Genomic DNA, 15,573 nt, shown 5'->3' on the forward strand with positions numbered 1-15,573 from the left:
TTCAATTGAGTGTTTGTGTTTCTAAGGTGTTTGTATTGTCTGACATTAGAAAGGAAGTGGTAAAACTTCCTGTGTACGGATGAGGCTTTTCTGATGCCGTTATATAGAACAATGTGTGAACAATGTTTGTACTCAGATGCTTCTATACAGCAACATATTACATATCATTTATTGGATTAAAACAGTACATCATTTTATTTTTTTAATTGTAAAACATTGAAGCACATTTCATGTACTTAATAAAAATGCATGTTCATCAATCACCACACATTTTATTCAGTGTTGACAGAATAAGACTGGTGGGGCACTGCACATTCAGGACCAACAAGACAAACAGGTAACACATTACACTTACAGAAGAAGACAAAGGAGGTTATGAAAAATAAAGCAAAAGACAAAACAGACAACACAACAGGACAGATGAAGAGAAACACACAGGAAGCTTTAAAAACACATGTAACTGAAGACATTATGTAAATGGTCCACTTTAAGAAGCCCAGGTTATTTGAATTAGCCTAATTAAAGACAGAGACAAAGAGGTAGGGGGAGGAACATAAAGATATTGAATCAGGAAAAATAGATGAATTTGATTGGTTGATGACCGACACAAGTATGCAAAACATATTATACAGTGGCAATGAACTCATGCACTTCCTCCCTCATAAATGTAAATAACTGACCTTCCCGCATCGTAAACCCACCAACATTCTCACCTTTGTATCCATTTCCAAGGGCAGCGTTCCCTCTGTCATATTTGCCAGCTTGCTCTCCTGCGAAAGGATCAACCCAGTTCAATTTTATAAATGTGTAGATAAGGAAATGGCCGCAGCAAGAACAGGTTTGGACTTGTATTAGCGTACTCAGCCACACGCTATGCAGGCCAAAGACCCTTGAGTGGGAAATAATATATAATGCATGCTGTTGTACCTTTGGTGTGACAGCAATTTAAGTAAAAGCTTATGTGCATGTAAAAAAAGGAGTATAAAGTATAGAGTTCCTTTTCCATAGCCTCACTTTGTTTGTTTCAGACAGGAAAAGAGCACACATATTTCGACACATGCAAGACCGCACACTAGTTAGTTATGAAAGCTAATTTGTAGCACTGAAAATTGTGCAATACACTGTAATAGTGCAAGAAGACATGACTAATAAGGTCTCCAGAAACAGCAAGGTGAGAGGAAGTTAATTAGATCATTAATGAGGAAGTCTGAGGGTTTCTTGCTTACCCAGGACATCTTGAGTTGCTCCTAGCTGTGCACCAAATCCTTAACAAACACAATCAAACAAGTTTTATATTTAATACAGAAATAATACACAAAATTATCTTTTGTTATGATATTTGGACTTTGGGAATAGCTGGATAATGTGTGCAGCTAAAGTGTGTTCTTAAAAATTGTAATCTCAATTATGCAAGACATACCGATACTAAAATACTTATTACTGCCATGCTCATGTGGCCTCATCTGTGAAGTGCAATCTTATGTTCTAGTAGTTGGACAAAAGACATACAGTAGGGCCTTGGGAATTGTGTCAACGGTGTGCACGTGTTTCTCTGGGTGAGAGAGTACAATCAAAGTCACCTGTTTGCTGAGGTCCATATCCTGCAGCAGCTCCTAAAACAACACAAAATATGAAGAAACTTGAAATCCATTACAAGGTACATTTTAAAAACATTTTATACATACATTACATTTTCATATATTGTTTTGTTTCGTAAATTAATAAGCAATGTTATCCATTTGCTCGATTATCAGCTTTACTGGGGTTGAAACCTGACTGGGACATATCTGGTTAAATACAAATTAACCAACAGCACGTATACTTTAGAGAGAAAAAAGCCAAACAGTTTACCATCAGACCGTTTCTCACAGTTTGTAGCTCTCTCATACACACACTAACACCCGCTCACTCCTTCTCACCATATTTGTTGGCGGTTTTGGCACCTTCAGCTCCTAGGTTGAGCTGCTGAGCAGGATACGGGTAGCCACCGTCACCTGGGGGTGGGGGGGGCAATGTTATACGTCATATATTCCACTGTTCTGCTAGCATGTTTAGGTAAACTGATAGGATGGGTGAGGGTCTAGATGTTGATTTTACTTTTGTTATTGTTTGTACAGCCATTTAAGGTGCTTAATATTGTGAAAGGGGTCAATATAGTGACAGGAGTAAATGTGGTCTTACAAATCTCGGGCTAACGTTACTTGCAAGGGCGATGAAAGCGGTGTCCACTACTTTTGTAAATCCAGACACCATATAGTACATTAATATGCTAACACCATGGCAATGGCGTTTTTCATGGTCAGTTAACCCTTACTGTTGTAAGTTCCAGTAATACTAGAATTAGTTGTATTAGTATCGTAGTTTCGATAAGAAGTAATGTTGCAATTATTACCGAAAGAAATTGTGGTACCACTTTACAATAAGACTACCCTTATAAAAGAATCATAAAGGGTTTATAATTAGGTTATGAATTAGGTTGTAAACACTTTATGAATCATTAAGAACCATTTATAAACCAGTTCTAACATAGGCACATATACATCAACACATGCTCACTATTTGGCAAGATGACTAAGCCTTATATTGGCTACTTATTGAGAATCAACTCAGTGAACAAAAACTACCAAGGATGCTGGCTGATGAAGGAGACGTAGTAAGCTAGGTAGCCAATTTAAGGCTTAGCAGTACAGATACATGTGGACTCACTATTTGGCAAGCAACCGGTCACAGTTGCCCTGTTTATCTCATGTCGTATCAAAGCTTATTAAGGATTTATAAAGTGTTCACAACCTAATTAATTAATTAATTACAAACTATTTGTAAACCCTTTATAAGGGTAGTCTTATTGTAAAGTGGTACCGAAATTGTTCATAATTTTGGGAACTTTGCATGTTTGCATTTTTTGTAAAGATGATCAGAAGATTGAAATTATACTTCTGTAAGTGGGAATAATACAACTGTAGCCAGCAGTCACTTAGCTTGAATAAGCACAAAAAACTGTGTACAGTGGGAAAGAGCTTAATCCTCTATAGTTTAATTTAAGAAGTATAAATGTGTTGATCTTCTCAATAAGCTCTCAGCAAATAAGATAAACAAATGTCCTTAATCGTCAACCTATTCCGTCAAATGTAGATTACATACGGACACCTGTATAGTATATTTGATATGGCTACAATACGGAATTACATTATGTTTGCAGGGACCTGAGCAGCTCCTCCTGCTACAAGGACAAAGTAAATGGGCAGATGGGAAAACATACTCGTGTCTATTCTCTCTTTTCACCCCTACATGTTGTAAACCAGCTCTGTGCTATCCACAAGTTCAAGTCTGACTCATGCATGCCATGGAAAGGCTCTTTGACAGAAGCCTGACTAATAGTGTGACAGAAGGATGAGGTCATGTCAGTGCTGCTCACCAAATTTGCCACCAGTTTTTACGCTTCAGAGACAGACGTCGCAGAAAATATATTCATACAGAGCTCTTAGTGGTGCAGTCGAGGAGCTTATCTTCCAGGTCAATACATATTCTCAACAAATATTAGATCCGACAGAAATATGGTAGACAAGTAACTTAAGCTTTTATGTTGAATTTGTGTTTTAAATTAAAGCCATCCTGCTATATATTATATAATCAACTCATAAAATACCACAAACCAACCATTACAAGGTGTAGTTTTCCGTTTCTAGTATAAAATGAGTTTATTTGTAACAGTATATGGCAGTCAGAGTAAACATACAGGGAAAACTCTGAGGATGCCTCTTACCATATCCTCCCTGGACTTGTCCAGCATAGCCTCCTGTACCGAGGGCTGGAGAAACAGGGAAAGATCATTAACATGCAGGTGAGACACTGTTTATCTAGTTACACCTTTAAATGTAACTATGTTATAAGCATCTACATGAGCAGGAAGACGGAAACCATCAGATTAAACTAGTCGGCTTATTTAAATAAGAGTCAATAGCTACACCCAGTGGATATAATATCACACTGGATGTCCTCTTATTTCTTTCGCCGTTAAATGTCACGGGTTAAAGCATCTACTGGTTAGTGCCATCACCTCTAATGGGTTGAAGCAGGTTATAACTCTGCAAACTGTTACCTTGGCGCTTCCCTGATTTGGTCTCAGCACCATCAGATAACTCTGAAGTGTAACCAAGCCCTGAAACATAGTTCTAATTAGCATTATACTTTGTCTGTGAGCTAGTTACTAACCCTTTACCCCCTTAGTCTGTTTTCCTTTATAGGTCACTCACCAGCCCCAAGACCATCGCCGTAACCATTGCCATAACCTGCTGAGAGAATGAGATATATGTTAAAACATTTCAAATAAATAGTTACCTTCAACAAGTATATATCATTAATTGGTGTATTTGATATTTCTGAATTTAACCAGAATCAAAAGGAATACAAATGTTGAAGATAGTTTTCCTTTGTGTATGTGATATGCCTGTAAACAAAGCTTTGGCATCAACATCTAGGAAAACAACAAAAAAGACTCTAAACACAAAGGATCCACCTGTCGTAACTAAACATCATCACTCCTGTCAGTGATGGTTTTGATGAAGAGGGAAGCTTGGTCATTGCAGTCAGACAATTCACGTTTCAAGGATAAAGTTTAGTTTTTTGTATTTAAATGATCTTCTATGTAGTCTTCTTTAGGTGGCATTAGACATGTTTGACTGATAGTATTTTAATGTTTCTGTACATATGATAATGAGTTGCCATTTACCGTGGCCATTGCCTGCCATGGGACCCAGGTGTCCTGTTGCTCCCTCACCATAGCCTGTGAAGACACATTCAAAGCATCTTGTATGGGACATGGACTCAATCAATATTTAACTCAGGACCAATATAATAGATTGTAACATGAAACACTACTACAAAAACATGACTTTCATGCATACAAAAAAGAAAGGAAAAACTTCCATGGGAGTGCAATTTACAAAAACAGACTGAAATGGTTTGTGAGTAATCCTTTGATTTCCAAAACACTATCAATTATTCAAAGAAAAGAAAGGAGGAGACCGAAGCAGCTTCTCTTTGACTTTGAAAAAGGGGGAAGGATGAAATGAAATGCAGTTGGGCTTTTCTTTCTAGAAACTCAAAAGCCAATGAGAGATTTACAGGGAAAGGTAGCAGCTGATTTTCTGCTCCTTGATACATGATCTTAAGTGCTCCATTCAGAATCTGAACATGAAAAATACAAGCTTCTTCATTTGCCATTAGGTAGGCTTAATAAAGGAGCAACACTTAGTGGATACCTACCTTGTCCGAGACCACCAGCAGCTGAGTTTTGAAGAGACAGAAAGATAAGAGTTAGAAAATGGCTCAAAATAATCCATATATTTTCAAGAAAAGAGTAATTAATGAAAATGCACCTCCAAGTTTGCCAGCTGCGCCCCCCTGGTATGCTCCCTGTCCTAAACCTGTAGGCAGTGATTGGAAATCTTAACCACAGGTTATATAAAGTATCTGCTATCTGCTAGCAATAAGTGTTTTCTGTGTTATGTATCACTGGCCAACCTTACCTGCTCCGTAGCCCCCGGCCCCCAGGCTGGCTCCCAGATAGTTTCCTGCTCCACCCATATAACCTGCGGAGAAAGGAAACACAAGCTTAGTCAAAATCATCTGTGGTTTTCTGTAAACTGGAAAGAAATGTCGCTAGTTTTTATCTGTAATTAAAAACATGAATATTGATCAGTCAGTACTGCTATGGGTTAAAAGTTTGAAACGCATGATGACACCGGGACATGATATCCCACATCCTTCCTTTGTTTCCATATACAGAAGATACAGAAGCTGCTGTTAATCGAGTGTGTGGTGTAACATGTGCCGCTGACAGCGAAAGAAAAAGCAAAACACACACACACAATAGATTTCAACATGTTTGCCAGGATTGCATGGTTTTTGGCACCATCTGCCCTGGGCAATTTCCTGGATTGAATCCTAAAAACCACATCACCAGATGCTGAATCGTCTTCATACATCTCTGTTTAATAGCTCTTTAAAAGTCTACTTAGAGGGGATAGGACACATTGTTTTACAAAATGTCTTCTCTGTCTCTCAATCTCACTCTTTCCCTATTAAGTTTTCTATAACACTACAGTGATTTCTGAATAGTTATACAACAAAAAGAAAGACAATAGGATATTGAAATATTGTTGTAGGTATTACTTCTACTGTAAGAAACCTGATAATTATATCAGGATGACTTTCTAGAAACACAAAATGTAATACATCCAAAGACCCCAACATAAAGCATCAGTTGAACGTATTGTCTCTTTAGATACAGTTTAACATGCTGCAGCCATTATACAATAAATGGTGTAATGTGAAGGTAAAGAGATTACTAGATCTAAGTTTTAAAATGCCAATTATCTTCTAAAACAACGTACCAAGGACAATAGAAATGTGTATTTTTGACACTGGCACTGTTGAACACTGTAAAGGGAAAATACTTTTCTAATTTACAAGATACTAGTTTAGGCCTGTATACTACACATGATACTACATACTGTACATCAAAAGCAGATATCAAAGATATCAAACTATATTGTGTAGTTTGATATATAATAAGGAACACATCAGTACAAGAACTGAAATAGGCCTTTGAAGTAGATCTTGTATAATAATAAGCCACACCCATCCTGTTACCATGAAGCATTTAAATAAATGTTAAACAGAAAAGGAAAATGTATTCTCAGTTGGTTTGTTATTTGGGTCGAAATAAATCCTGAGAGCATACTACTGCTGTTAGCAGCTGAGGGTCCTAAAGCACCTGGACCGTAAAAAACCAAATGCCCAAGGCCTTGAATCCATAACAACTATCTGAAAGCAATAAAAGCCATGTATCTGCTTAAGCTATATCCCAAAGATCACAACAATAATGGACGGGCTTGCTCATTAGTTCTGTGAAACTGATTCCAGCTTACAAGCTCTTCATAAAACAAACATTGTGTTCTGGCCACTACTCTCTTGTAGTACTTGCACAAGTGAGACAGGTTGAGCTTTGCATAAAGCAGTCAACAAATATTTCTTGGTTGCTTTTTTACATCACATTAATAAAGAAAGAACACGGGGCCAAAGCTTCAGAAAATAGATCTGTTGAGTTTTTAAAGACAACAATCGCCAGAAAAACAAGTCATACTTGATGAATCATGCAAAAGAAACACATGTACAGTAAATGAACTGCATTTAAATTGTAATTTAGTATATGTGATCTGATAGACAGTGAAATGTGGGCTGAGAAACTGTAGATCTATGATAGAAATGCACAAAAAACATTATGATGGTATATAAAGACAAAGCTTTGCTCTTACTTGTTGCCTGGTCATTCCTCCCAGTCTGTCCTGGAATACCGAGAGATTTTGACTCTGTGGCATCATGTTCAGCGTGGGAAAGGTGTTTGGATTTCTGACCCTCAGCAGTGAAGCCTTCAGCTTCCTGCCCTTCCATTAAGGTGATGCCTAACCTTTGGGTGCCTTGAGTTTGAAGATTTAGTGAACTGTGTCTATGATTTTCTACAGTCACGGCTCCACGGATTATGGGCTTATTTTTGTCTTTAGCCACAAGGCCAAGCTCTCTGACACCCTGCCCGTCTGCTACAGCAGATACATGGCCTCTGCTTCCCTGCCCTTGTTGAAGAGAGAATATGTTGTCTCTGCCATCTTGATTTGGTGAAATAGGCCGTTGATAAATTGTTTCTTCTTGAGCATGGGGAGTTGCACTTCCAAGATATTTGCCGTCCTTCCCAAGCTGAGCCTGGAGCAATAAACCTCGGGTGGACTGCGTTTCCGAACCCAAAAGCTCATGGTGATTGATTCCTAGCGCATGTAACAAGTCTCGATTGGATGCACAGTTTGGGTTTTGTTGATTATGTTGGATAGATGAATCATAGTCTCTTGCACCCTGTACCCGAGCGGAGGCAGAACTCAGACTTTTGATGTTGTCTTTAACAAGAGGCAGTTGGTGTCGTACACCTCTTGCGGCCAGTGTGGATTCGTGGCTTGCTGTGCCCCTTCTTTCTAAGAGGGTAGGATCATATCTTTCTCCTCCTTGTGGAACACCCATCCCAAAACCTTTACTCTGTTTATCAAGGGGTATCAAAGGTCCACGATGTGATGCTTTAACCAGAGGATTAAGGTTTCCATGTGGCAGTACAGCAGGTCTAAAGCCAGTTTCTGCCTGTGATTCAGAAGCAGTAAGAATATTGCCTCTCCTCATGTTGGGCATTTCAGGTCCAATATGTCTGTCTGCATACGAGGGACCAAGTGCTATGCTCTTTTCTTTCTTCAGATCTTGAACAGCGTGGCCCAGATTGGCCATCATAGATCCACCCAATTCTGCTGCAGACGCACCTGGCAGAGAAATATCATCATGCATTCACGATGTCTTGGTGGTTCAGAGACAACAGATTCTTTGAGGGTCAACAGCACACTGTAGTGGCCAGTGGCAAATATATTTAGTGTTCTTTTTAATTGATGTGTGTATTAGAGCAATTAATGCAATATAACACATCATCCGTACAGTAGTCGGTACTCAAATAGAGGTCATTCGAGACCAAACAGAGACGAGACAAAATGCATTATGGCCTGAAGTTAGTCCAGTTTCAGATGACAGAACCAGATCATCACCATAATAAGAACTAAGAAGCCACACAACTGAAGCCACACTTTGGAAAGACACTTATAGTGCTCATCACTGAGAAGAGCAATGACATCAACACATGACAACAAAATGTTGCCACCCTAAATTGTTTGAATGCCATAAAACGCATCAGTGTTACGGCACAAGACAAAGTCGCAAAATGACTCATCATTTTGTAGAACACAACTGACAACAAAGTTTAGTAAAACACGGACAGGGTACAAAGGCAGAAACCCACATTTCAAAACTTTGAAAAGTGAAAATATTTGCAGTTTCAAATACTTTTCTTGAAACAACAGACATTTTCATGCATTCTCTAACCCAATTACTTTCAAGAACCAGAACTGTGACCAGAATACGGTCATTTATTATTATATGTCATTGCTCAAAAAAACTTGATATCGTCCCAGGAATGAAGTGTGCGTGATAACATTGTTTTGGTGCAAAATGCAGCTTTCACAATCTCAGAGTGTCGTTATAATCTGACTTCAATTCAGATGTTTGTGTATACTAATTGTGTATAACCTATATAACGGCCCTTGTAAACCACTAAGCACTATGTAAATATCAAACCATAATAACTTCCAGGTTTTTAACTGTGGTAATAAGAACTGGGGAACTCATGCGACATGCAACACAGATGAAACACTGATAGACAAACACAGTTAAACATCAGCCCTGTGCACACTGAAACAGGAGCTGATGATAACAGTACAGATGGAAGGTGAGATTTCATGCACACAAAAGCCAGCATGAACTCGACCTCAGTGAATCACAAGACACTCATTTCACAGAGGTTAAAGACAAATACAACAGAGGACAAAGACAGACGCAGACCGACAGAAACAAACAAACAGGTTGCTTTGTTGAAGGTTTTACCAGGTTTTAGCTGCTTAGCCTTCTGTCCAGTTGGATAGCCAAGTCCAATTCCTAATGATAGCAGATCAAAGTTGAAATCTTTTTTAATTTTAAATAAGTTTTCATTTGATTATTTCCGTTTATTTTGCTTGCTAGTTGAAGTTTACTTTCAATTATTCTTTTTTTTTAATATATTTCGTTTTGGTAAATTTTTTGGGAAAAGGTAACATTTCACAGAATTATGTAGCTGCCCTTTCACTAACACGTAGCTAGAAAATGTGTCAATTGCAATATCATTCTGACCCAATACATTGAAATCATGATTTGATTAATGAGTCTAACAAGACTAGACTGAATGTGAAAAACAATGGCGATTGATTGTGAAGCAGTTGCGGCATAGCGCCATCTCCAGGTTTTTAGATGTATTATTTTAATTGTAATTAAGCAATATTGTTTCAATTTGTTTGTAGATTATTGCTCTTAATGGGTTTCAGTTTGGGTATGAGAAATGTAAATTATTTCACTCACAGTGTTCCATGAAAACACTATGACCATACAGTTCTACAGTCTGCAGTCTACAGTAATTTGCGAGGATGAGCCTCTCTATCAATGTGGTTTAGGACAAATGGTTATATTATTTTAAAATGGTTTTTGAAAGACTCTTCTCTGCAATCTCATAAAACTGATAACTGACAGCAGAAGTGTATTTTTGGCAGGAGCGATGGTACACAAATAATCCCCAGCATACAAATCTGAGCAGATGGAAGAAGTAATGGGTTGTGAGGTAAGACTTGATTATTCACTTACCTGGTCGCACACCCTGATATCCCATGCCGGCTAAAGACCCGTATCCTGGCAAGAAAACAAATGGCCAAGTTCAGAGGATGTGGAGTAAATCTGTAACTCTGACAAGCACTCTGATTACATCACTACCTCCCTGGGTTTTTCAATCTGCGCCTTATATCAAATTCAAAGACAATGACAGAGTGCCCCAGAGTCAAGATTCATCAAAAAAACAAGCTGAGGGTTTACAGAGAGTGCAATTCATAGTGTGCTCTCTCTTTTGGGCAAACAGCGTAAGGAACTCACCAAACCATAAAATGACTTACCTGGCTGAATGCCGAGGCCAGCTCCATAAACTGGAAAAATCACAAAAACAGAGGTTTATTTACAAAGTTTCTACCGCCAGCAGCAGTGTTAACATGAGATTTGCCTTCTTCCTTTCCCCTTAGACTTTACACAGGCTGATTTAATGTAATATCAAAAAACCAGTGAACAGGTTGGAATAGAGGTTGTGAACATAAACAGGAAGTCCTATTACTAAATTGCAGCTGCTTGGTATAAACACATTCATGTGACACAACAATGGGTTATGTAAAGCCAGATAACTTTCAATCGTATTTCTCTATAACAGTCAAATGTATTTATCAACCAGCAACATCTATATTTCTAAATAAAATATAAACTGGATAATAACATCTTCCTTTATAGGCCAGTCTTACCACGTTTCCCTCCCTGGCCCAAACCCATTCCCATTCCATTTGGGAGTCCAGTCCCTAAGCCCATTCCTGTGCCCAGAGCAGCACCTGAAATAACAAGAAAATGTTATGTCAAACATAGGCAATACCTTAATAAACTGCATTACATATCTACATGGAGCAAGTAAATCATGCACAAAAAAATTCAAGGGAATATAATAAATGTTTATATTGATGTACCATATCCGCCCTGCGCTCCATATCCGCCCTGCGCTCCATATCCGCCCTGCGCTCCATATCCGCCCTGTGCTCCATATCCACCCTGCGCTCCATATCCACCTTGCCTCAGGCCCGCTCTACTTCCTAACCCAAGAGATCTGTAACCTCCTGTGAAAACAATCAAAACAAATATTTCACATTGTTTTTGGATCATCATTCTGACCAATATGAAAACATTATATATAGATGTTCTTAAGACAACTTACCAAGATTAAGCTGAGCCCCTGCATAACGGCCAGCTAAGATTTAAAAAAAGGAAAAATAAGTACAAACATTACTTATCTGAAGTGAAAGTGATATGAGACAGTGCTGTGTGCAGAGAGCTGAACTTACTTCCTGTCTTCATTGCTTTGGTGCCATATCGGTTTCCCATTGCTCCAAGGGCACCTGCAACTGAGAAAGTACACAAAGAAACAGCATTTTAAACCCGTTAAATGTCTTCTACCTGTGTAGCTGTCCTGCGTTGAAGGAAGGAATATGCATACCTCATAAATGGAACATTTTGAATAAATATCAAATGTCTATCTGAAGCAACTTCAAGTTCTAGTTCAATCATACAGTATTAGCAATTAAACAGAAGCAGGAGTTGGCAATGAATATATATATATATATATATATATATATATAAAGAATGTCCTACTCTACAACATACAGTTAGCCTACAAGTTAGCTACAGAACATTTGTATATTTTAAACTACTAAGCATCCACAAATGTATGATTCATTCGGAGAAGCTGCTAATATTAGGGCTTTCTTTTTTAATTAAATATATGGACCCTTTAGAGTGAGTTACCATTTAGTGTAAAAGTTACATTATAGGTTAATGAATGCCAAGAAAATCACTGACCTCCAGGTTTCACTCCAACGCCGACACCTGCCCAAAAAAACACAGACACAAAAAGAAGGGACTGCTAAGTAACTTGAGTAAATATCAAATGTAATAACAAATACTTGTTTTTGTCTTGTCATTTCCAAAAAGGTCACATATCGTTACATGATTGGAGGGGTTGAACATTTTTAAAACGTTGTGACTTACCTCTGGCTGGCAGCATTTTCCCCCAGGCTACACGTTGAGGTCTAACCCCTACAAATGAAAATACAACACAATAGTATTGTACATTTGGTGGGAGTTTGTTCTTTACATGTTTCTTAAAAAAAGTAAAAATGCAAAAAACAAAATAAACAGACAGTAAATAAAACATTTATAAATTGCTACAGACAGGTAAATAAAAATATAAAGTAACTCTACAGTGAACGAATGAAAATCAAGATCACATAATGCACATAATGAAGCACGCGCCACAATGCACAACATTGAGCATTGTAGAAAACAACGTCAACTCAAAACTGGTAAGAATAGGTTTTTCACATTTATAGTTTTCAGTTATTTGCTACCTAAAAGAAACAATACATGTTTATTTTCCTGGCTTAAAATCTTGCTAGATAATTGACATGGAGTGTCCGTTATTTTAATTTGTATATTACTTGCAGGCGTTTACCCTTACCTAGTTGAACACTCCTTGGCAGACAAATAGATGGCATTATTTAAAAAACAACACAAATGCCACCACAGTGTCAGATGAATGCTGCCACCTGGCATGGCAGCAGGGAGGAGAGAGGAACACATCGGCCTTGATGGCTACAGAAGATGAGACTAAATGGAGCGACTGTGTGGAGTCTGTTTGTTCTCCTCACGATTGGTTGTCAAATTTGACCTGCCTCTGTCATCTTTTCATAGTATCCTTTGATTCAAAGAAATGTAATAATATAATCTCCTGATGGAGCCACGTGGGTTTCTCTCTACCTCAATCTCACAGACATGATATTTAACAAGTGAGTGAGATTGAGTCGCCTGAGATCTAGCAGAGCATTCAAGGTCAAATCATTTTGACATAAAGAATAATGCATCAAATGTTGGCTATTTAATAAATGTACATCTTACCATAATATAACTGCCACGACTTATAAATGCAACAAAAGAAGTAACCAGAATGTGCTTTACATTTGAGAAAGGTCAAAAGTGTTAAGTCATTTTGTTTAACCTCAACAAATATTGACGTTTTGTATTAAGTTTCAATGTGTTTTAACCCTGTGTTTAAATATTATTCAACCAATAATCTACAATAAAGGATATTTCCTAAAAGTGCATATCCATGATCACATAAAGTTTACAAAAATCTAATACATCTGATTATTGAAAGTTATTATGTTCTGATAAGAGGTAAATAGAGGAATTGATTAGGAATCAAGAGCACAGAATATGTGCTACAGATAATACATTTCAAGTTATTTACAATAGTTTAAATGTGATCAAAGAATACAACCAGGGTTCGGTCTTAACATTTGAAATACTTTTGTCTTCCTTACCGCCTTGCAGAGTTTGCTGAGTCAACCAGAGAACCAGGGAAGTCTGGAGAAGAGCTCGAAACAGCATGATGGAGGAGATCGGCCACCAAAGACTGATCAGAGCAGACAGAAAGCAGAGAGACCAAAGGATGGACAGATGAATGGATACTAACAGCACCAATACCCTGATGTCTTATATATGGTGTTCTCTCTGACACACTCCCACTGCCCAGTCCTGCCCTCTGTACACACACACTTGTATGATTGGTCAAAGCCAAAGGCCCATTTCTGTTCATTTCCATTAGTTGAGAATGCACACAAAATGTCTAAGATACATTTTTTTCCTGCACCTGACAATTCACACCTCTGTGCTTGGTAGAGTTAGATTGCATGAGTAGTGGTTTATTGTAATTCTTCTGAAATTCTAAATATCAGTGTTTTACCGGGTGAAGTTCAAATGCTTTATTCCACAGTAGCAATAGAAAAGGAAAATCATTTAAATCAGGAAGACTATGAGCAAGGAGAGAAATTGAAGGGTTCCCCTGTATGTCTTGTGAAAAGACTAGTTTGGAAAATATGGGTTAGAAAGTAATAATAAAACTATAAGGGAGGTATGAATACACAAGTCGCAGCACAGAGCAAATCATTTAATCTGGACTGTGAGAATTAGAGAATGCAAATCACGTCAGATATCAGCATCCTGTGGGCTTGAGGAAAGAAGCTTTTTCTCAGCCGCTCTGTGAATTCGCTACTGGCATTTGTATTCTGTTGCTTCCTAATCTTACAAGCGCTGGTGCTGCACTTTTTGGTGTATAAGTCCTGCACAGCAGAGAGCAGTGTTTATCTGATGGTACGCTCTGCTGAGTGCACCACTCTCTTTAAGGCTCTATAATAATTGACTTCAGGAAGAACGAAGCCTCACTCCACTTTTCCTGCAGTTATTTATGTTCAGGCTGTTGAAGTAGTTCAACAGAATGGATGTGTGTCGGGAAAAGATCTGGCATATCAATACACACTGGGACAGGGGTTATGATTCACAATCAGACAGTGGGATATGCATATATACCATATATTACCTGTCACCTTACCTGTTGAGTAGCAGAGCAGTTCCCAGACCAGTTGGCAATGCCCCCTATTGGGATGCTTTCCAGAGCACCACGGTAGAACTTTTCAAACACACACAACATTCTTGTCCTGGTGGAAAAGCATCAGGAACAACAGTTAACATTCAGACATAACTATCAGTGAACAACGACAAATAATACGAATGAATTGCCCCTCCCCCAACATAAACAAGCTAAACAATTTGATAAAGACAGAAAATGATTTATGTTTTGTGAGACTGTGTTGGATGTGTTGAAGTCAATGCTTCTTTTAACAAACTCACCTGAGACAAATACATTTCTCCTTAGGATTTGTTAGTGGAGTAAACGTAACATCTCCTATAAACAAGAAGGGGAAAGGAATGAGAGAAAGCAAACAGCATAAAGATCCTGGGGAAAAGTGGAAATTGCAAAGTAAACATCACATACTCTTTAGGAATGTGTGTGTGTTTAGTTAATGGAAGTTAATAAAAGAAGAGAAGAGCATTGTAATCTTACTCGGCTGTCATTGGGAAATATAATGTGTGACAGTGTTTTGAGACTGTGTACACGGAGCATTAGCCCATGGTGGCATACACACCAAATTCCAGGATCATACACATAGTCCCATAGCGTGGGAGGTCCCTAGCCGTTTCTTAATCAACATTTTACTTTATGTCTTAACGTCAGACAAGGTGAGATTTGATGCAAACATCTGACTGGAAAACCACATATGATGGTTATGCTTTGAAAGACACCAGTTGTTTTTTATGCCACCTGAGGAAAACTGAAGTCACACACGTGCAGACCACCACATCGTCTTCTTTGGTGGTATTGAGCATAAGACAATAACATAACCCATGTCTGACTCATTACTCCCTCAC

General features: G+C 38.2%; 1 protein-coding gene across 7 annotated transcripts; it reads right to left on the bottom strand.

The window, feature by feature from the left end:
- Window positions 1–155: 155 nt before the first annotated feature.
- Window positions 156–13,761, bottom strand: LOC307015758 (uncharacterized protein). Of its 7 annotated transcripts, none has more exons than XM_079644568.1 (23): window positions 13,629–13,761; window positions 12,298–12,345; window positions 12,109–12,135; window positions 11,595–11,654; window positions 11,468–11,500; window positions 11,223–11,369; window positions 11,007–11,090; window positions 10,614–10,643; window positions 10,312–10,356; window positions 9,526–9,576; window positions 7,320–8,357; window positions 5,529–5,591; window positions 5,379–5,426; window positions 5,266–5,286; window positions 4,730–4,783; window positions 4,254–4,289; window positions 4,100–4,159; window positions 3,764–3,808; window positions 1,920–1,994; window positions 1,581–1,613; window positions 1,227–1,265; window positions 714–770; window positions 156–515 (listed from the first exon to the last, which is right to left on the bottom strand). In XM_079644568.1, exons 1-23 carry the CDS (start codon window positions 13,693–13,695, stop codon window positions 511–513), a joined length of 2,166 nt encoding a protein of 721 aa, XP_079500694.1. In that variant the 5' UTR covers window positions 13,696–13,761; the 3' UTR covers window positions 156–510. The 7 variants fall into 7 exon arrangements, with proteins under 7 accessions (XP_079500694.1, XP_079500693.1, XP_079500695.1 ...); XM_079644567.1 differs by having other exon boundaries at window positions 4,254–4,292; XM_079644569.1 differs by lacking the exon at window positions 9,526–9,576 and having other exon boundaries at window positions 4,254–4,292.
- Window positions 13,762–15,573: the final 1,812 nt, after the last annotated feature.

This window comes from Notothenia rossii, assembly GCF_949606895.1.
Source record: "Notothenia rossii genome assembly, chromosome: 8".
NCBI lineage: Eukaryota > Metazoa > Chordata > Actinopteri > Perciformes > Nototheniidae > Notothenia > Notothenia rossii.